We start from the raw sequence: 21520 nt of genomic DNA on the forward strand, positions 1-21520 counted from the left end.
CAGCAGCACGGTTCGATTCCTGTACCAGCCTCCCCAGACAGCTGCCGGAATGTGGTGACTAGGGGCTTTTCACAGTAACTTCATTGAAGCCTACTCGTGACAATAAGCGATTTTCTTTCAATTTTCATTTCATTATGGCCAATAACTGTAAGTCCACAATTAATCAGAGCAAGTAACCAGCATTTCTCCTCTAAATTAGGCAGTGCCCAATAAGATGGAGATAACTGGCAGCAGACCTGGTTCCTGTTCTAAGCTACGCAACTATTGACTCTAACCCTCCAACTCTCCAAAGTCTTCAGGTTCCCTAATTTCAAACAAGCAAGATTAGTTATGAGAAGAAACAGAATTCAAGCCAATGACAAAAATCATAGTCCCAATTGCAATGAATAAAATAGAAAGCAAAAGTTAAGCAACTTTAGCAGTGTAGGTTCCGTGCAAGATCAGAGAATGTAACAAAACTAAAAATATCAATAGGTGGAGGAGTAATTTGGCAGCACAGAACTTGAGTATTGCTGACAAAAGAGAGATTTGACGAAGCTTTTTATCTTGCACACATTAGGACATTTCACATGAGTACCAATGAAAAGGAAAACAACAAATTTGTACTGTATGAGAGGAGAGTACTGATTGGTTGACAAGTGGACTCTGATTGTTCGAGGTGCTTTAGAATGTGGCACGCGAAACTCCCAACAGATATTAACGCCAATTCAATCAACATTTGAGAATTCAATAAACACTTCAACAAGAACAATATTGGGACGTGCAAATTGCAAGTTAATTGTCCTGCTCTAATCATATGCATGTCAGATACAAGGAGCTCCTTCTGTGGTGATTTTTTAAAAACTAAAACTGTTGTTCTTATCCTGATTTTTGACTTTATCTCCTTAGCAACAGCTCCATTTACCAAAGAAAAATTGAACTTAACTCACATCTATTATTGAGCAGTATTTTCATCAGGTTTTGCATACTTCCATCCATCCAGTGTAAGAGATCATTATAAATACAATTGTACACAAATAACATGATAAAGAGTGAACCCCCTGGGCGAGAAGGACTTCCATGACCTTCCCACTGTCCATTCCGATCTGCACCCACCAGCCTCTCCCAACACCGTTGTGTGTGATGTGGAGAGTGCAGTTGATGGCTGCTCATTTAATCTGTGTAAGAAAAGCAAGTTAAACAGTAAGCGATCAAATGAAATTAATACAAAATGAAAAAAGAAATAGGGAAAGGAGGCTATTTGGCTAAATCGTCCTCTGGGTTCAGAAAAATAACTAACCTAAACATTTGCAGCTTGCAAACCACACACCTTGTCCATTCAAAGATCATTTTTTGTCTTTACACACCAGGGTCTGGTTCGCAGTGTAGTTTACAAGTCATGAATCAGGGTGGGAGTAGTATGGCCGCAGCGGCAGCCTGATTAGGAAGCATGCCTTGGTTCTCTAACACACTCTCCAAATTTCCAATCATGTTTAAAGCCACACCTCCATTAGTCCCCCCAACCCCCATGTCTGCCCTTGCCCCCTCAAATCATCCATTCCACCTCAATACCTCCTATGTATCTTCCTTAGTCACTCACCCAGTATGCATTGTCCACTCACCCAGTATGCACTCACCCAGTATGCATTATGTGCCAATCTCAGATTCCGTGTAATGTCAATGGTAAATTTTACATTCCTCGGAGAAAAATTAACCTCTCACTGTCCGATAAAAGCCTCCATAACATTGATCCTGAGTGAAAAAATAACTGCAATCTGCCGTGTGAAAAAATATCTTTGTAATATTTTCAATCTATTAATTTATATCCGCAAACCAGAAAACATATCAAAGGCACAATATGTTATGACAACTTTATGGAACTGTCATTCACTCTCGGATAAATGAAAACAACCTACTGTGCTGAATCAATTAGCACTTAATACTCAGCATTGATAATAGCCACAGCTATCCAAATAATAGACTTCTCTCTTGGAGGGAAGGAATAGATGCTCATTTCAGTTTCAAAGCAAAGTGCTTGTCAATCAGTGTTGGAAAGCAGATGGTTAGATCTTTCTCAAATATTAAAACCAATCAATTTTTAAAAATCAGCCAGAGTTATTTAAATTACAGTAGAAAAGATGATAGCCGATAGAGTATTTTGTAACATTTTTCACGGCATTACAGTGCTTTCTTTTCACTTTTGAGAAAGGACTGTTATGCATATGAACAAATAGGCTAGGTTGGTCCCTATGATTAATCACTACCTAAAAACACATCTAAATTACAGTGCAGCACCTAATAGTGACATTTGAAGGTACTGAAAGATTTTACACTGACCTTTCAAAATGTTCATGATTCCTCTCATGTTCGTCCAAAATATGGCTTTCTGTTTTCTCCATGAACTGTCAAATCTGGCATGTTTTTCATGGGCTTTCAAAATCCTATACCACCAGTTGAAGATTGTGTGCAGGAGGAAATCTGGTGCGGCACCCCATTGAGATTCTCCATTTCGCTGGCTGGTCAATGGGGTTTCCCATTGTGGGGCAGCCCCACGTCATCGGGAAACCACCGGGCTGCCGGCAAAATGGAGAATCCTGACAGCGGATAATTCAGTCCCTGATTTTGGGGCCCATTTAAAATGGGGAACAAGACCAGTGGGTCAAGTGTACATTTTGCGTACTAGGCATTCCCGATCTACAAAAAGACCAGAGGAAAAAGGTGCAAAGTCAGGAATGCTGAGGAAATTTATATTTCTTCCAAAAGAACCCATGTCACCATTCATTCACTGAAATGCGCCTCCGAACCTTGACAAAACCTGGCCCATTATGTCAGAATAAGGTTAACTCAGACATCATGTAATCAATGAGTCAAGACAGATAAGGCCCAATTCTGGATTCACTGTCAATGCTGAGTTAACCACTGATAGTCAAACAGGCTCAACAGTGTTGACCCATATGGTAAGTGATGTGTTGGGTAACCTGGGTCTGCGAGGACTGCGTTTACTGCAGCAGTGAGAGAGACAGGCTTCCAACACTTGAAGAAATGCAACTTGATTTTATTGAACTCTTAACTGTCATACATACTTTAACTGTGGGCTGACACTATGATGACTTGACTGGAGACCTGAGGCTAACCTGACCAGACTACCTTTCTACCACATGGTGTATGTTGTAGTTGTTGCTCACGGGCTCTGACTGTCTCAGAGGCTGGATCCCAAGAGAGCGGGAAAACTAGTTCCCTCTGGCTTTATAATGGTCATGTCCTGTCTGGTGATTGGCTGCTGTGTTCTGTGTGTTCATTGGTCATCCTGTGTGTCAATCACTGCCTGTCTGTGCACCATCATATACCTGTGTGTATATTATGACAGTAAGCAGTTCATTGACTGGTTCATTTGCAGGTAATGTTCATAGGGCTGTTCGGGTGACTACTGTTTACAATAATAATCTTTATTGTCACAAGTAGGCTTACAATGCAATGAGGTTACAGTGAAAAGACCCTCGTCGCAACATTCTGGTGCCTGTTCAGGTACACAGAGGGAGAAAGGGGAAAAAAGCGGAACAAAGGAATGAAGAGAAAGAAAAAAATGAGAAAAGTGGAAATAGGAGATTATATTCTGCACAACAAGTACCTTTTACAAAGATTTGCACATAAATGATCATTGGCATAAACTCCTTGAATTTGTTGTAAAATAATCAGAAACGATTACAATCAGTGTGGGGGAATTTCCTTCACATATCCTTCCAAGATGCCAAGACAGAATATCAAACTAAGCTAGAGTCACAGACAGACTCTCGGCGGTTGTGGCAAGGACTAAACAACATAACGGGCTACAAAGTGAAGCCGAGCAGTATCTCTGGCAGCAGCGCACCCCTCCCCGATGAACTTAATGCATTCTATGCCCGGTTCGAGCAGGTAACCAACAATCCGCTGTCGAGTGCCCCAGCAGCGCATTATTCACCCATACCCACCATCACAGCTTCCAAAGTCAGATCGGTGTCCCTGAAAGTGAACCCGCGGAAGGCGATGGGCCCGGACGGGATCCCTGGTTGTGCACTCAGAGCATACGCAGACCAGCTGACAGAGGTTTTCACAGACATCTTTAACCTGTCCCTACACCACTCCGAGGTCCCCATCTGCTTCAAGAAGACCACCATCATACCGGTACCAAAGAAGAAACAGGCAACGTGCCTGAATGACTACCGCCCGGTGGTCCTGACGTCAGTTGTAATGAAGTGCTTCGAGAGGCTGATCATGAAGCGCATCACCTCCATACTCCCGGAATGCCTTGACCCACTTCAATTCGCATACCGTCGCAACCGGTCCACATCAGACGCCATTTCCCTGGCCCTACACTCATCCCTAGAACATCTCGAAAACAAGGACTCCTACATCAGACTCCTATTTATTGACTACAGCTCCGCCTTCAACACCATAATCCCTGCCAAGCTCATATCAAAGCTCCAAAACCTAGGACTGCTCTCCACTCTGCAACTGGATCCTCGATTTTCTGATCAACAGACCACAATCAGTAAGAATGAACACCAACACCTCCTCCACAATAGTCCTCAATACCGGTGCCCCCTAAGGCTGCATACTTAGCCCCCTACTCTACTCCCTGTACACACACGACTGCATGGCAAAACTTGGTTCCAACTCCATCTACAAGTTTGCTGACGATACGACCATAGTGGGCCGGATCTCGAATAACGACGAGTCAGAATACAGGAGGGAGATAGAGAACCTGGTGGAGTGGTGTAACGACAACAATCTCTCCCTCAATGCCAGCAAAACTAAAGAGCTGGTCACTGACTTCAGGAAGCAAAGTACTGTACACACCCCTGTCAGCATCAACGGGGCCGAGATGGAGATGGTTAGCAGTTTCAAATTCCTAGGGGTGCACATCACCAAAAATCTGTCCTTGTCCACTCACGTCGACACTATCACCAAGAAAACACAACAACGCCTATACTTCCTCAGGAAACTAAGGAAATTCGGCATGTCCACATTAACCCTTACTAACTTTTACAGATGCACTATAGAAAGCATCCTATCGGGCTGCATCACAGCCTGGTATGGCAACTGCCCGGCCCAGGACCGCAAGGAACTTTAGAGAGTTGTGAATACCGCCCAGTCCATCACATGAACCTGCCTCCCATCCATGGACTCCATCTACACCTCCCGCTGCCGGGGGAAAGCGGGCAGCATAATCAAGGATCCCTCCTACCCGGCTTACTCACTTTTTCAACTTCTTCCATCGGGCAGGAGATACAGAAGTCTGAGAACACGCACGAACAGACTCAAAAACAGCTTCTTCCCCATTGTCACCAGACTCCTAAATGACCCTCTTATTGACTGACCTCATTAACACTACACCCTGTATGCTTCATCCGATGCCGGTGCTTATGTAGTTACATTGTATATCTTGTGTTGCCCTATTATGTATTTTCTTGTATTTTCTTGAATTTTGTTTAATTCCCTTTTCTTCCCATGTACTGAATGATCTGTTGAGCTGCTTGCAGAAAAATGCTTTTCACTGTACCTCGGTACACATGACAATAAACAAATCCAATCCAATCCTTCTCCAAATCCCACTGACTAATGAAAGATATATTTCTAAAGAAAGTTGTTCAGTTAAAGTAATAGAAGCACGCTTTGAGAGAATAGGCCCGGTGACAATTGTCAGTGTTGATATAATATTTTAGAATTAAGGTGGCTCGTTATGGTGCTTGTCAAGCACAAGTACTCAGGATTTGTTTCCTGTTTTTTTGGGGATATTACTGACATGGATCCTGACTTTTGCGGTACCTGTTTCAAATATCAGCTATGCCTACTGTCTGTTCAGTGAGGGAGTTATTTTATAAAATCCCAAGCAAGTTTTCCAAATTGCTCGGTCCTTTTCCAGCTCCTGATAAAGTTAAAAAGTCACCAGTTCCAATTACCCAGTATTGTCAAGAGGACAAACTATGAATTTAAAGAAATGCTCCTCATCCAAATACTTTCATTTTCTCTAATGTGAGTTTTTGTTTTCCTTTTCCTCCCTTCGCTCTTCCTTTTCTGAAAATGTGACGGCTACACTCGGACACACAGATACCCACAAACTCTCTCGTGTCTCCCTCAAGTGGTCACGCTAATTACGTGAAGCTGGACACTGGGATATTTGGTGATTGGTGTTTCGCAGCTCAGTCTAATCCACTCTCATGGATCCAAAGAGCATTAACCATTGGAGTGTGAACCCTGACTAGTTGTTATCCCTTACCCCTGATTGTAGGATCCCATTATTCTTCCATCTGAGATCAGTTAGCTCAGCACAGACCAAAGGTCAAACTTGGAATTTCTTGACGTGTATGCTTCAAGACTAAAGCAGATATATGTTTATCCTTGTATGCAAATAGTTTAGTTGCCTCATCACTTCCTACTCTGCAACATCTGCCTGCCCTACAGTCTTTGTGATTTTCTTCAATGCAAAGCTACCAATCATCCACAATAATTGGCGAAATAATAATGTGTCCTTTATTTGAAGATAGTATTATATACAGATGTTTAGATGTACTAATATGTACCAGTCGTACATCAATACACCTGATCTCTGCCCTGCCCCTTGCTGGCTGCCTACAAGCCATGGGACTAATACATCACATCCTGTTGATGTCATATTGATTGTCAGTAGTTTAAGATATTCACCAATCCTATCACAGCAATCTTCGAAGAGCTATGCATTTCTCCAATTCAGGCCTCATGTGCCACCCTGATTTCCTTTGCCCCACTATCAGAGGCTGTGCCTTCAATTGTCTGTTTCCTGAGCTCTGAACTTCCGCTCCCAAAATCGTTCCTTCTCTTCCTGACCATCTATTTCTTTACAGTAAGAAGTCTTACAACACCAGGTTAAAGTCCAACAGGTTTGTTTCGAATCACTAGCTTTCGGAGCACTGCTCCTTCCTCAGGTGAATGAGGTTTCAGATTCACCTGAGGAAGGAGCAGTGCTCCGAAAGCTAGTGATTCAAAACAAACCTGTTGGCCTTTAACCTGGTGCTGCAAGACTTCTGACCATGCTCACCCCAGTCCAACGCCGGCATCTCCACATCACAGCTATTTCTTTGGCCTAATATTTTTCTTCTGTAGCTCAATGTAAACATTTATTTGAAAAACATTCTTTTGAAATGCCTTGGGACATTTTACTGCATCAAATCTGCCATATAAATATAATTGCTGTTATTGTTGCTGTACATTTATTTACGGGGCCAGTCTCAGAATAAAGCACATGTACTACATTTTGTGCTTTTGAAAAATTGATAATGAATACTGACTGTAATATCCCATATGGGATTTACGGGGTGGGAATGATTATAGTCTCTGTGGTTCTCGCGGAGTATGAGCTCCCTCACTGAGGGACAGGGGAACTCCATACTCCGTGTTACTGGTCAGCCAGTAAGGCACTGACCAAGGGGAGACCCAGTAAGGATCTACCGGGAGTTGTATAAAACGTAATTGTAAATAAGCCAAAGTTTTTTATTCTAACTCTGTGTGGGATCCCAATATCCTTATTAAACTGACATTTATATTGAGTCTAGAATGTGAAGCATATGGAGAATGTGTTCAATTCAGATAATATAAAACTAAAATAAAAGGGCATGAACAACACTTTCTCATCCTCGAAGCGTTAACTAAAAATGAAACCAGCAAATCAAAGCCGATATTAATAGGTAAAATTAACGATTGAGGTCTTTATTTTCTTTAACTGAATTGGGCTTTAACTTTTAACAAATAATATCTGCTTGGTGTTTACTGTGAAATTAGAAGTGCGTTTTGCCTTCTAAATCTTTCAGAATAACTTTGAGGGGGTAGCACTGGAGGAGCCATCCGGAGTTAGAGATTGTTTTGTTGGATGGTTCTCAGTGCAGTGCAATTGTTCGAGATTTCAAATCTTCCTTATTCCCTCCAAGCGCTTCCCTAACCCTCCCCCCAAAAAAATCACAATCAACTTTGCTGACAAAATCACAGTTAACTTTTCTCGACCCAGCTTATCTGACTTGGCCGACCTGTTAAATTTATATTAACTGAAGCAACATGTGTACTGGCACAATGTAGAGGACTTGATGAGAACCAAAACGCAGGTGGCCATATAATTCCAAGCTGTTTAACTATGTTCAGTTTCTCATCCAGGTGTTCCTAGTTAACAATGGTTTTTCCCACACGATCACTGGGAGAATATGCAATCATGAATACTAAGCAGTCATAATGAGCTAGATCGTAAGTAAGATAGGTTACACATTTACTGTATATTGGCTGTCGGGCAAGTTCTTCAGCTTTCAAATGTCAAATAGATTGAAGTATAAAAGTAATCATCTCATTACAGTGGCATTTCCACTATGAGGAAAAAACATGGGCACAACTTCTGTATCTATCCTATCAGACTGTACACTTAGAAAATTGTTTTTAATCAGTTAAGGGGGGTGTGTTACTTTCCTGATTCCATAACTTTCTGGCTCCCCAGCACGGATTTGAGGAATGATGTGCTAGCGAATCCTTCTTGGACGTTTCCAGGTAAGGGCTTACCTGGCAATTATCCAGAAGCGCTAACTTCCCTCAAACAATTGCGCTGCGTTGAGGACCACCTGACAAAGTGATTTAAATCGCTATCTTCCAATGGTTCCACCAGTGTTAACCCCTTAAAGTTACTCTGAAAGAGTTAGAAGGCAAAAAAGCACTTCTAATTGCAGAGTAGCTATTTTAAACACCAAGAACGAACCCCGGATGGTACCCCCCCCCCACATCCCTGGCCGCCAAAGGGTGAGGTCCAGATGCCCAACCCTGAAGTCTGAGACCCCCCCCCCCCCATACCCCCAGATGCCCAGAACCTCCATCACCCCTGATATCCGGACCCCCAACCCCAAATCACATTCACTTATCATAGAAACTTACCTTCTCCCTTTAAGCTCACCTGCTTTACAGCAGCTAATGCCATCCGCCGCTCTGCTACTTTTGCACTTTGCTGGTGGAGCCAGGATCGCCTTTCGCTTCTTCAATCTCACCCGGCCAGAGCCAGGAAGGTCAGGCGAGACAAGATTTTATAATTCATGTGTGGGTAAGTCGCTGTGGAGTGGCAATCTGCCGCTGATTGGCACTCGGAGGAAATTGCAGAATTGTGTTTGACCCTCTGTCCATTTTATTACATTTTCTATTCTGCATTCTCATGATACCTGGTTCCCTTAGGCTGGTTTGTGTTTCTTTAACCCCCTTTTATAGAAACTTAAAGGTTAAGTGATGACTGAAGTGATTGGGCAGCACGGTGGCATGGTGGTTAGCATAAATGCTTCACAGCTCCAGGGTCCCAGGTTCTATTCCCGGCTGGGTCACTGTCTGTGCAGAGTCTGCACGTCCTCCCCGTGTGTGCGTGGGTTTCCTCCGGGTGCTCCGGTTTCCTCCCACAGTCCAAAGATGTGCGGGTTAGGTGGATTGGCCATGCTAAATTGCCTGTAGTGTCCTAAAAAGTAAGGTGCGGTGCGGGGCGGGGGGGGGGAGGAGGCGGTTGTTGGGTTACGGGTATAGGGTGGATACGTGGGTTTGAGTAGGGTGATCATGGCTCGGCACAACATCGAGGGCCGAAGGGCCTGTACTGTTCTATGAAGTATTTGTTTTGTAGTTAAGTCTCATAACACTTGGGCGATACAGTGCCGCAGTGGTTAGCACTGATATCTCACAGCGCCGAGGTTCCCGGCCCCGGGTGACTGTCTGTATGGAGTTTGGACATTGTCCCCGTGTCTGCGTGGGTCTTACCCTCACAACCTAAAGACGTGCAGGGTAGGTGGACTGGCCACGCTAAAATTGCCCCATCATTGAAAAAAAAAAGAATTGGGCACTTTAACTTTTAAAAAGTCTACCAACACTTAGTTATTGTGTTTTAGCATTTTGCCAGAGCTACATGCATCTACAGAGGTTTACCGGTGTAAAGAATGTAGCAGGAGGGAGGCGAAGAAGCACAAAAACAGAAAATGCAGCAAATATTCAGCAGGTCAGTCAGCACCTGTGGGGAAAGAAATAGATGTTAACGGGGGGAGTTTTCCACCCGCCCGTGGGTGGGAAGGCAGGAGGCGGCAAAGAATCCAACAGGAGACCCCCAAACGGCTTTTACGCTGGCGGGATTTCCTGTTGAGATTGTCCCCACCTCCGCCAAAGACATAATGGGGTTCAAACCATGAAAAGTTGGGAGCACCATTAGCAACCATTTACATGTCATTAGCAGCCCTCTCCGCTTTACCATCCCAACCATGTCGTAACTTGCCCCCCCCCCCCCCCCCCCCCCCCCCCGTCACCGCCACCACCTGTTGGCATGATGTCATGTTGGCAGGATTTAAAACAGCTTTTGCCAAATGGGGACCTGGCAAATGGAACCCCCGGAAGCAGGTAAGTACAGCTCCCAAAGGGGAGAAGGTCATGCCCAGGCAGTATCTGGGCATTGCCGGGGGCACTGCTGGAGGGCCTTCCATTGGGGAGGTTTGGCGTGGGGAGAGCAGGGTACCGTGTTCGTGAATAGGGGGGGGGGGGGTAGTGTCCCTGGTGGGGGTTTCTCTGGAGGGGAACTTCCTGGGGGGGGGGCGTGTCCATTGTAGGAGAGGGGAGGAATCCTGAGCCTTTGGGGGTTCCGTGCGTGGGGTGTTTCTGGGTTTTTTAATGTTTTTAGATGGGAAGAGCACCCCCAATCTGTCATGGACCGAGGTTGCTGGCGGGCAGGGTCATTCAGAGTGCAACCTGCCAGCGCGATGCAATGGGACCCGCCTCGTGGATTTTAAAAGCTGGCAGCGGAGCCAGGGGGCTACACCCTACTTTTACCGCCTGAGTTGAAAAATAGGCCGCAATTCAGCAGACCAAAGTTAAAATCCGGTTTTGAACCTGTTTGGCAGGAAAAGCCTCCAAGAGCTTTACAACATTACTGGCTTCCTCGCTGTTAGATTTGCCCGACTTGTGCCTCATCTGCTCGCTGCCAAAAAGGGGAAGGTGCTTATAGCGCTCCCTCACCACTCACTCCCAGTCAACACACAAGCATGGCAGTGTGCAGACCTGCTCCTCACTTTGGGGATGCTTACCTCACAAGGCTTCTTGATGCTACGGATGAGAGGTGGGGCACCCTGTTCCCACAAGGGGGTCAGAGGCCCAGCAGCAGGGTTACTAATGCCATCTGGGAGGCAGTGTTGGCCGCTGTCATTGTGGGCAGCATGCCACGGAGGACCACCGTCCAATGTTGGAAGAAGACCAACAACTTCCAATGAGCTACCACCTCTCTCCTGGCGTCAGCCCTGCCTGTCACTACTCAAATTCCAAAAGTCCTTCTCCTTCCCCCCTCCTCCCCCCCTGCCCAATCAACTCACACCCTCCCCACATTCAATCTTTGTGCTTGTTCCTAAAATCCACCTGGACACACCCACACATGCCACCCGCAAAAGAATCCCCCCACCTGACCCAGCAAGCCTGCGGCTCACACTGACCTCTCTTTGTCACCAAAGAAGATGATAGTGCATAATAAACAGGAAAGGGGTAGGAATCTCAGAGATTCGAGTCCTCACACCCTATGAGGAACAGGCCTTGGAAATCGTGCGGTTGCTCGTGGAGAGAGCAGTCACTGACAGTGAGGTTGGCCTGCACCAGAGAGGTGAGGATCCAGTGCCCCTTCACCCAGATGACCTGTCTTAACTGAGTTATTCATGTCAGACAAAGTGATCCTTCCCTCTCACTGACTGTGGCATTATGATAAATGTACAGAGCGTTAAGGGTCAATGTTATGCCCAAATCAACACCTAGAGTGAGCGAGATGCAGAACTATATAAGGTATCGATGCTAAGCCTTGTGGGTGAGAGGTTGAGGAGAAAGCAAGAAGACAGACTAGGAAATATAGTGTGAGTGAGAGGAGATCATAATTAGTGTTTTGATGTCGAGATTAGTAGTAGATGAGTGTAGATTGTATGTTTATTATCAATTGTTTATTATATAGGAGTAAGTGGTGAATCCAATTTGTAGTGTAAATAAATCTTTAACTTTGTTCAAGATAAAAGCTATTTGTGGTCTTTATGAACATGAATCCAACATCCTTGGATTAGAACCACAAAGAACACCACGCTGACCACATGTCCATTGTCGCACAGGATCACCATCTGATGAGGCCAGGCTATTCGGAATTGCTCCCTACCCCCGCCCGTCCCATCCAAGAGAACACCTCAGGGGAGAGTGCTGAGGAGACCACCAGCGAGGCATCACAGCTGTCACCCCCGCCTTCCACCAGCACAGCGACACACAACTTGCTGGGCGACATCAATGGACAGGCCTCGGGGCTAAATCTGGTGAGCAGCACACAGTTGCTTCTGCACATCAGGTGGAGGACACAGCTGGGTCCCAGCCAGATGCCAAGCCTCTGATGCAGATGATAGGACACAGCCGTGAGATTCAGGAGGGGATGTCAGCGACATTCAGTGGGAGGGTGCATGATAGCTACATGCTGGAGCATTCAGAATACGCTGGTGTCTTCGAGGACCACTCCAGGATGGAGGAGTCCCAAAGGCTGCTGGGGCAGAAGATAGTGCGGACAATGCATGACACCGATACTAAAGGCTTGAGTGGCGACCGCAGTGGAAAACCTGGAACATGATGTAACATGGGTAGTTTGCTGCAAACAATGGTTTGTTTGAGGTTGCCACACACCAGATAAGCGGTACATACTCATGCGACTCGACCAACGTTGTCTACCTCATACACTGCAGGAAAGGATGTCCCGAAGCGTGGTACATTGGCAAGACCATGCAGATGCTGTGACAACACATGAACGGACATCGCGCGCCAATCACCAGGCAGGAATATTCCCTTCCCTTCCAGTCGGGGAACACTTCAGCAGTAACGAGCATTCAGCCTCTGATCTCTGGGTAAGCGTTCTCCAAGGCAGCCTTCAGGATGCACGACAACGCAGAATTGACGAGCTGAAACTTATAACCAAGTTCCGCACACGAGTGCGGCCTCAGCCGGGACCTGGGATTCATGTCGCATTACATTCATCCCCTACCATCTGGCCTGGGCTTGCAAAATCCTAGCAACTGTCCTGGTTTGAGACAATGCACACCTCTTTAACCTGGGGTTACCCCTATCTCTGGATCTGTAAAGACTTAATTACCTGCAAATGCTCGCATTCTAAGCATTGTCTGGCATCTTTGAATTTGTCTATATATATGTTTCTGGAACATACCTCTTCATTCACCTGAGGATGGAACAGTGCTCCGAAAGCTAGTGTTTGAAACAAACCTGTTGGACTTTAACCTGGTGTTGTAAGACTTCTTACGATACAACTGTGGCATGACTTGCCAGTTTTTATACTCGATATCCCATCCACTGAAGGCAAGCATTCCGTATGCTGTCTTGACAACCTTGACCACTTGTGTTTCCACCTTCAAAGATCTGTGGACATGCATGCCCAAATCCCTCTGACTCTATATTCCCGTGTTTTGCCATTTACGTATATTTCCCCTCTATGATAGACCTACCAAAATGCATTACCTCACATTTGTCTGGATTAAACTCCATTTGCCATTTCTCTGCCCAAGATTTTAAATTTTGGTAAGATTTTAGAGTCTGTTTTTAAAGATGAGATCGTAAAGTACTTGAGAGTGCATGATAAAATAGGACTGTCAGCAGGTCATGTCTGACAAATCTGTTAGAGTTCTTTGAGGAGGTAACAAGGAAGTTAGACAAAGGAGAACCAGTGGACGTGATTTATTTAGATTTCCAGAAGGCATTTGACAAGGTGCCGCATAGGAGACTGTTAAATATGTTTAAAGGATTGGCTGACTGGCAGAAGACAGAGTGGGGATAAAGGGTTTTATTTCAGGATGGCAGCCGGTGGCTAGTGGTGTGCCTCAGGGGTCTGTGCTGGGACCACAACTTTTCACAATACACATGAAGGATCTGGAAGAAGGAACTGAAGGCACTGTTGCTGCGTTTGCAGATGATACAAAGATCTGTAGAGGGACAGGTAGTATTGAAGAAGCAAGGGGGCTGCATAAGGATTTGGACAAGCTAGGCGAGTGGGCAGTGAAGTGGCAAATGAAATACAATGGAGAAAAGTGTGAGGTTATGCACTTTGGAAGGAGGAATTTAGGCATAGACTATTTTGTGAATGGGGAAATTCTTAAGAAATCGGAAGCACAAAGGGACTTGGAAGTCCTTGTTCATGATTCTCTTAAGGTTCAGTCAGCAGTTAAGAAGGCAAATGCAATGCTAGCATTCATGTCAAGAGGGCTAGAATATAAGACCAGGGATGTACTTCTTAGGCTGTATAAGGCTCTGGTCATACCCCATTTGGAGTACTGTGAGCTGTTTTGGGCTGCGTATCTAAGAAAGGATGTGCAGGTCTTGAAAAGGGTCCAGAGGAAGTTCACAAGAGTGATCCCTGGAATGAAGAATTTGTCGTACGAGGAACATTTGAGGACTCTGGGTCTGTACTCAATGGAGTTTAGAAGGATGAGGGGGATCTTATTGAAACATAGGATACTGCAAGGCCTGGATAGAGTGGACGTGGAGAGGATGTTTCCACTTATAGGAAAAAATGGAACTCTATCAGACTAAAGGGACGATCCATTAAAACAGAGATGAGGAGGAATTTCTTCAGGCAGAGGGTGGTGAATCTGTGGAACTCTTTGCCGCAGAAGGTTATGGAGGTGAGTGTCTTTAAGACAGAGATAGATATGTTCTTGAATGGCGGAACAGACTCGATGGGCCAAGTGGCCTAATTCTGCTCCTATGTCTTATGGCATAAGTCTCCAACCTATCTATGTCCTGCTGTATCCTCTTTTCACATTAACTTCATTGAAGCCTACTTGTGACAATAAGTGATTATTATTATCCTCTATGACAATCCTCAACACTATCTGCCACTCCAACAACCTTGGTGTTCTCCATGAGCTCACTAATCAGACCGGCTACATTTTCCTCCAAATTGTTTGTGTACACAACAAACAACAGAGGCCCAAACACAGATCCCTGTGGAACACCACTAGTCACAACCTTCCATTCAGAAAAACACCCTTCTACGGCTACTCTTTGCCTTCTGTGACCAAGCCTGTTCTATATCCACCTTACCACCTGACCTCTGATCCTGTGTGACTTCATCTTTTGTACGTCTGCCATGAGGCACCTTGTGAAAGGCTTTACTGAAGTCCATGTAAACAACATCCGCCTCCTCAAAAAAACTCAATCAAGTTAGTGAGGCACGACCTCCCCTTCACAAAGCTATGCGGTCTATCGCTTATGAGTCCATTTGTTTTCAAATGGGTATAAATCGTGTCCCTGAGAATTCTCTCCAATAACTTACCTACTACCAACATGAGGCCCACCGGCTTACAGTTTCCAGGATTATCTCCAGGCTACCTTTCTTAAACAGCGGTACCACATTAGCTATTTTCCAGTCTGATGTATCCAATGAAAATACAAAGATGTCAGTCAAGGGCCCAACAATTTTCTCCCTTGCTCCTTTCAGTATTCTGGGATAAATCCCATCCGGCCCAGGAGACTTATCTAGTTTAATATCTTTTAAAAGACCCAATACCTCCTCATTTTTGATGTTAACACGATCCAGACTGTGCACACACCCTCCACAAGAATCATCTTCCACAAAGTCCATTTCTTTGGGTCCCGGGTTCGACTCACACCATGGCAAATTTGAATTCAATAAAAATCTGGAATTAAAAGCCCAATGATGACCATGAAGCCATTGCCGATTGTCGTAAAAACTCATCTGATTCACTAATGTCCTTCAGGGAACGGAATTTGCCGTCCTTCCGCGGTCTGGCTTACATGTGACTCCAGACCCACACAGCAATGTGGTTGACTCTTAACTGTCCCCCACTGAAATGGCCAAACAAGCCACTCAGTTTAAGAGCAATTAGGAATGGGCAACAAATGCTGGCCTAGCCAGTGACGCCCACATCTCAAGAACAAATAAAAAAAACCCGCACATGCATGATTTGGAGGCAATGGTCTGAGCACTCGGGGAATGCAATTCCTTCCTGTTAATATTGGGCACTCCCTGATGCCCCGATGTTTGTAGGCCAACATGCGTGCCATAAATCACCACTGGAATGGGGCATCTCGGCAATGGCGGCAAAACCTACAGCCCGGGCAACTTGGTGGGGCTGGCGCAGGTCGATGTTAAAAGAGTCGGATGCCCAGGCATACAGATCATCCATCACCTCAAGGATGCACCTGTGGTGCCACACAGGTCCCGGCTGGAGCTATGGAATAACCCGGTGGCATAGAAATTTAGTGCGGCAGTGACAGTTATGACCACCAGGAGTGGGTGTCTTTCTCCTCCATGGGGTGTCATGTCTATGAGGACACGGCACAGGTGCCACACTGTCTCCCTCTTGATTTGCAGTCTTCTGCGGCATATGCTGTCAGCTGATGGAAGCACCAACAAAACCTGTACACCCTGGCGACATTTGTATCTGAAAGGAATTGGGGAAGAGATACCGACAATCCTCCAGCTCCCCAAACAAGCTCAACCCCCCCCCCCCCCCCCACAAAGGGCCACCCCACCCCATCCCCTCTGAGAACTGGGAGCTGCATGCCAGTAAATGGAAAGTGCTCCTCACCTTCCATCTACCCATTGCGCCAGCTTCCCATTTTTGTAAAGGAATACTAAATGACGCCTACATGGCATCTCACTGGGAGTCAGTTGACTCCCGAGAAGCTGCTGCATTCGACTTCAATCCTTAATGAGATTGATACGACGAGATCCGGAACTTGCCACGGGGAGTGGGTCAGGTGGTACGGTCGCCGCAAATCTCAATTTTGGGCTCTTCCACGATTCACTGAGTGTGCCCAGATCAGCACCAGACATAACACAGTGGTTAAGTTGTACCCTTATTCTAGGTGATGGCTTCCTTCAAAGTTAGGATCCAAAGACTGCCATTATAATTTCTTCAGATGACAATAGCTCCGAATCTGAAGGATTGGGGAACAATGCCCGAGATGCCCCCAAGTTCTGCTGGGGGACTCCTGGAAGCCCCCAAGCAAGGACTACACAATAATTGCCTGGGAATTTTAAACTTCCGATGGGCCAGTATCCTGCGTTTGAAACCCTCTGATGCTCTTTTGATTGGAGACTTAAGATTTTTCTAACTTGCTTAGCAGAACAATTATCAAAGACATTTTCGGACTAAAACCATTACACTTGGGTAACAATGTTACTCACCTCTCCCCACCAGACTAACTTCTGACCACTCTCTTTCTCCACCCCCCCCCCCCCCCCCTCTTCCCGGCTATCTACCCTACCCTTAATCAAACACTCCATCCAACCTCCTGACTGCCCCTCATCACTCCAGCCCCGTTTTCTTCTCCCACCCACCCCGGATAAAATCAGATTCAAAGGGATGTCCAGTGCATTTTTTTTAAATAGTGAAACCTTGTCATTCAGCAAATAATCAGTGTAGCAGTCTCTCCTATCTTGGCTAAGGCATTCAGGACATTTGAGCTGTGTTTGGATACTGTGATATTGTCTAGAATTGTGCAGTGGTAAGGCATGCAAACAAGCCCAGATTTTCTAAACGTGTACTCTTGGTAATTTATTTTCTCAATGTCTAAAGCTGATATTGAAGCTCAGTTAAGCGAAGTTACGGCTCTGACTAAACAGTGCCCCCCTGTGTCAGTTTTTTAAAAAGCATCCTATCATGGGAATTTGGCATCAGTGGTAAGCATTTGTTGCCAATTCCCAATTGCCCTGGCGAAGATGATGGTTAAGAGATCAGGTAATCTCAGGATTACGAGGAAGAGCGAATCCAGGAAATACATTAAAAATCCTTGACTATCAAACCAAATCGCAAGATTGTTCAATCTCCATGTTAACCTCGCCACAAAGCTCCACACGAAAATCTGACTTTAAAACAGAAAAAGATGAATTCCTGGGAGGTGGTAAAGATACCCATAAGTGTTACAATAGTAAAAGAAAGGTAACTCAAAGAGCAGTAGGGAGGTTTTAGCTTAAGTTCCAAAATTATGGGAAAAAACAGTTTTGGTAGACTAAGCCATTAAGTTTCATTTTCAACAGTGGGAATGCAGGAAAAAAGACTGTCAAAGGAATGATGACAGGAGACTTTAGATTGGCTAGAGTTCTATTAATAAAAAAAGACAGACGAGAAATATAAGATGGAGTTTTTCCAAACAGCTAAGTCAAATTTCATATTCATTTATTTATTTTGATCGAGGACAACCTTAAATTTCCATCCATGAGAAAACTAGAAGAGGCATTCATCGTGCACCATAGCAGGTACAGAATTAATTTGCCACACGACAGTTCAGAAAAGTTAGTGATGCTAACAAAAGCTGGATCTTTTAACCTGCCACCTGCAAACAAAACCTTTAATGTTGGGATGAGATGGGGCAGGGTGAGATGAGAGCAAAGTTCTTTAAAAATGCTAATAATGATCCTGAGTCCCAAAAGACTAGTTTAAAATGTACAAGAAAATGTTCTTGAATTTTACATTCTACTGGACTACGTCCCGAGGAGTCAAGATACTGCAACTAATCCAAGCAATTGAAAATGAAAATGAAAATCACTTGTCACGAGTAGGCTTCAATGAAGTTACTGTGAGAAGCCCTAGTCGCCACATTCCAGCGCCTGTTCGGGGAGGCTGGTACGGGAATTGAACCGTGCTGCTGGCCTGCCTTTGTCTGCTTTAAAAGCCAGCGATTTAGCCCAGTGTGCTAAACCAGCCCCAATTTGTTGAGAACCTCTTGAATGCGATGTTATTCCAAAGGAAAGGTTGACCAGGTGTCACAATGACCACTTACGAATTGAAGCTTCATTAAAATTACAAAAGCAAAATACTGTAGGTGCTGGAAATCTTAAATAAAAAGACAAAATGCTGAAAATACTCAGCAGATATGGCAACATCTGCGGAGAGAAACCTTTCAGGTATATGACCCATCATCAGATCACTGATAAAAGATCATCGACCTATAACATGACGTTGTTTTTTCTCTACAAAGGCTGCCAGGCCTTTTGAGCATTTCCAGGATTTTTTTTTTCTTGAAGTTGAGGTTTAGAGGCAGTGCCACGAGCAAACTAATACAAATCAATCACGTGTGAAACAGGTGAACTAAACACGTTTCCAATCAGCATCCTCTTAAAACAATGGTCAAATGTTCAAACTTGTCTCAGAAGCCACATGCTATAAAAGGTTGAAGCAAAGAGCAATACGTGAAGTGCTCACTTCACACAAATAAATTACAAGCAAAAAAACAGCAAAGGGATTGGGGGATTTAGAGTAGAATAAAATCTCTCACCACACTATGCCTACAGTTTGAGAAAGGCAAAACTCTGGGAACCTTACCAATGTTAATACTTTGATTTGATAGATTCATCATAGCTGGATAACTTGTGTACTTACGTGTTAAAGTATATGGTGATGTAACTCAAATCATCACAAACTTACTTTTTTTCAGATTCTGCACAACAAAATGTACCCAGCAGAGATGCAACGCAACAGAATGGTTTGCTGCTATTATGGTTTCTCCTGCTCAGCGAAGTTCACTAACTACCCAGTTTATTCCAAATATATACAGGAGTCATTCAAATGGTGAATTTTTATCTGAAATTTACTGTTACACATAACATCAGTGGTTTACTTTTCATTTATTTAAAAGGAGAATAATTTCACCATACCAGAGTTAGAAGCTGCAGCTTTTAATCTTGAAAGTGATTCTACGTACTGTAGCTTTGACTACATTCCAGAAACCACCTCTTGAACAGTTGTGTGTCGCAGTGCATCATTGCACTTTTTCTCGTCAGTCAAGTTAGAAACAGCTACTGTTTCTTCACCAAGGAAACTCCTCCCCATCTAAATTAGTTCACATTTGCAATATTTTTCCTTTCCCAGAACATTACACAACTTCAGGTGCAGTGTCGAGTGTACATAGTGATGTATACGTGGGACAGGCTGGATGTACCAGTGAATTACTACCTGTCCGTCATTTTCACATGTTTACAGCACTAGGAGATAAATAAACATTTTTCAGGCCAGGATGGGGTGAGGTGAGAAAGGAGGGAAAAGATCACCCCATGGTTCCTGCTTCTTACTGCTACTCATTGATTCACACTGATCGAGTGAACTGACACATGGAGAACTTTGCACTTTGCAGCGGTATCCTGCGTTTTTGACACTGTTCAACATTGACAAATGATCAATTACTGACGACTGCCTGCACTCAGTGCAATATACAGCAAGGTGAGACACTCCACTTTTAAGAAACTTGGAGAAAGTAAGAACAAAACAGTCTGGAAAAATTGAGAATGGTTTATAATTTTACCCCAGAATGCATTTCTACCAATGCTGGATGGTTATTAATTAGTTGATGAGCTTCTGTGGTTTATGAGTAGAATGGCTGAGAATTTATCTAGATTACTCAGAATAAAACAGCACAATTCTTTACAACAAATATATATTTGTTACCAAATATGAAGAAGCTTTTTCTAACTTACAGCAATCAATTTGGCAATTGAAAAAATGCACATCTGATACTCAGCCACCATGTTCCACAATATTTCAGTTAAAAATGAGTTTCCAAGCAGTCATTTAAAAGCAAGGTTCCACAAAGAATTCAGGGATCTTCTTCGGCATCATCATCACTTCCATCGATGCTGCTGTCCGTCGATAAATTTTCCTCATTCCATGCTTCTTCAGCCTCTCCCACTTCAGGCACAGAATCGATCACATCTTGTCCTTTACTGTTTCTGGAAGGGGTTTCATTGTCCACTGATGCTTTGCTATTGTTCTCTGAAGGTATTGGACTGTCCACTGATGGTTTCTCATTATCCTTTAAAGACGTTATAGTCTCCACTGACAATTTTCCATTATCCTCTAACAGTTTTGTACTATTCTCTGGGGGAGCTGGGATTTCCACAGACACCTGACCGCTTGCCTGTGTGATCTCCTGTTGATCGGCAGACTTAACTGAGGATGGGTCAGTTTCTAAAAACGACTCCCATGTTTTCAATCGATCCTCTCTCTCTTTCACAGTTTCTTCAATCTGCAAGTTCAAAATGATATACAAACAGGTTATTTATTACAGGTTAGGTGGAGTGACCATGCTAACTTGCCCCTTAGTGTCCAAGGATGTGCAGGTTAGGAGCGGTTACAGGGAACTTTCAGAGGGTCGGTGCAGACTCGATGGACTGAATGGCCTCCTTCTGCACTGTAATTTGATTGCTTTTTAAAAGTGCTTCATAAACATGCTGTCCTGCTAGAAATGGGTAAACATGCTGCTTAGATTAGGCAGAAGCAGTAAAGTTCTACACCTTGCTGGGACAGGTAGTTTCACTGCAAGTTGGCTCAATTCTTTAAAATAACAGTATATTAAACCCCTTTATTTATCCATATTAACACATGCTGTGTAAGTACACATTTTGACTGGAAAGACTCAAATGCCCTTCTTGAGTAAAGTAATCCTAAATCTTTGATTATCATAGTTAGTCTTGTCATTAGTTTAACCTAAAGTCAGAACTCGCAAACGG

General features: G+C 44.3%; 1 protein-coding gene across 2 annotated transcripts in view; it reads right to left on the reverse strand.

Annotated features, from left to right (window-relative positions):
- Positions 1-19677: 19677 nt before the first annotated feature.
- Positions 19678-21520, reverse strand: part of htatsf1 (HIV-1 Tat specific factor 1) — a 28223-nt gene continuing 26380 nt past the window's right edge. For both annotated transcript variants that reach the window (XM_038780383.1, XM_038780382.1), the window contains one exon: positions 19678-21036. In XM_038780383.1, the coding sequence (XP_038636311.1) occupies positions 20608-21036 (429 nt within the window). In that variant the 3' untranslated portion in view covers positions 19678-20607. The remainder of the gene's footprint in view (positions 21037-21520) is intronic.

This window comes from Scyliorhinus canicula, chromosome 20 (genome assembly GCF_902713615.1).
Source record: "Scyliorhinus canicula chromosome 20, sScyCan1.1, whole genome shotgun sequence".
NCBI classification, from domain to species: Eukaryota; Metazoa; Chordata; class Chondrichthyes; order Carcharhiniformes; family Scyliorhinidae; genus Scyliorhinus; species Scyliorhinus canicula.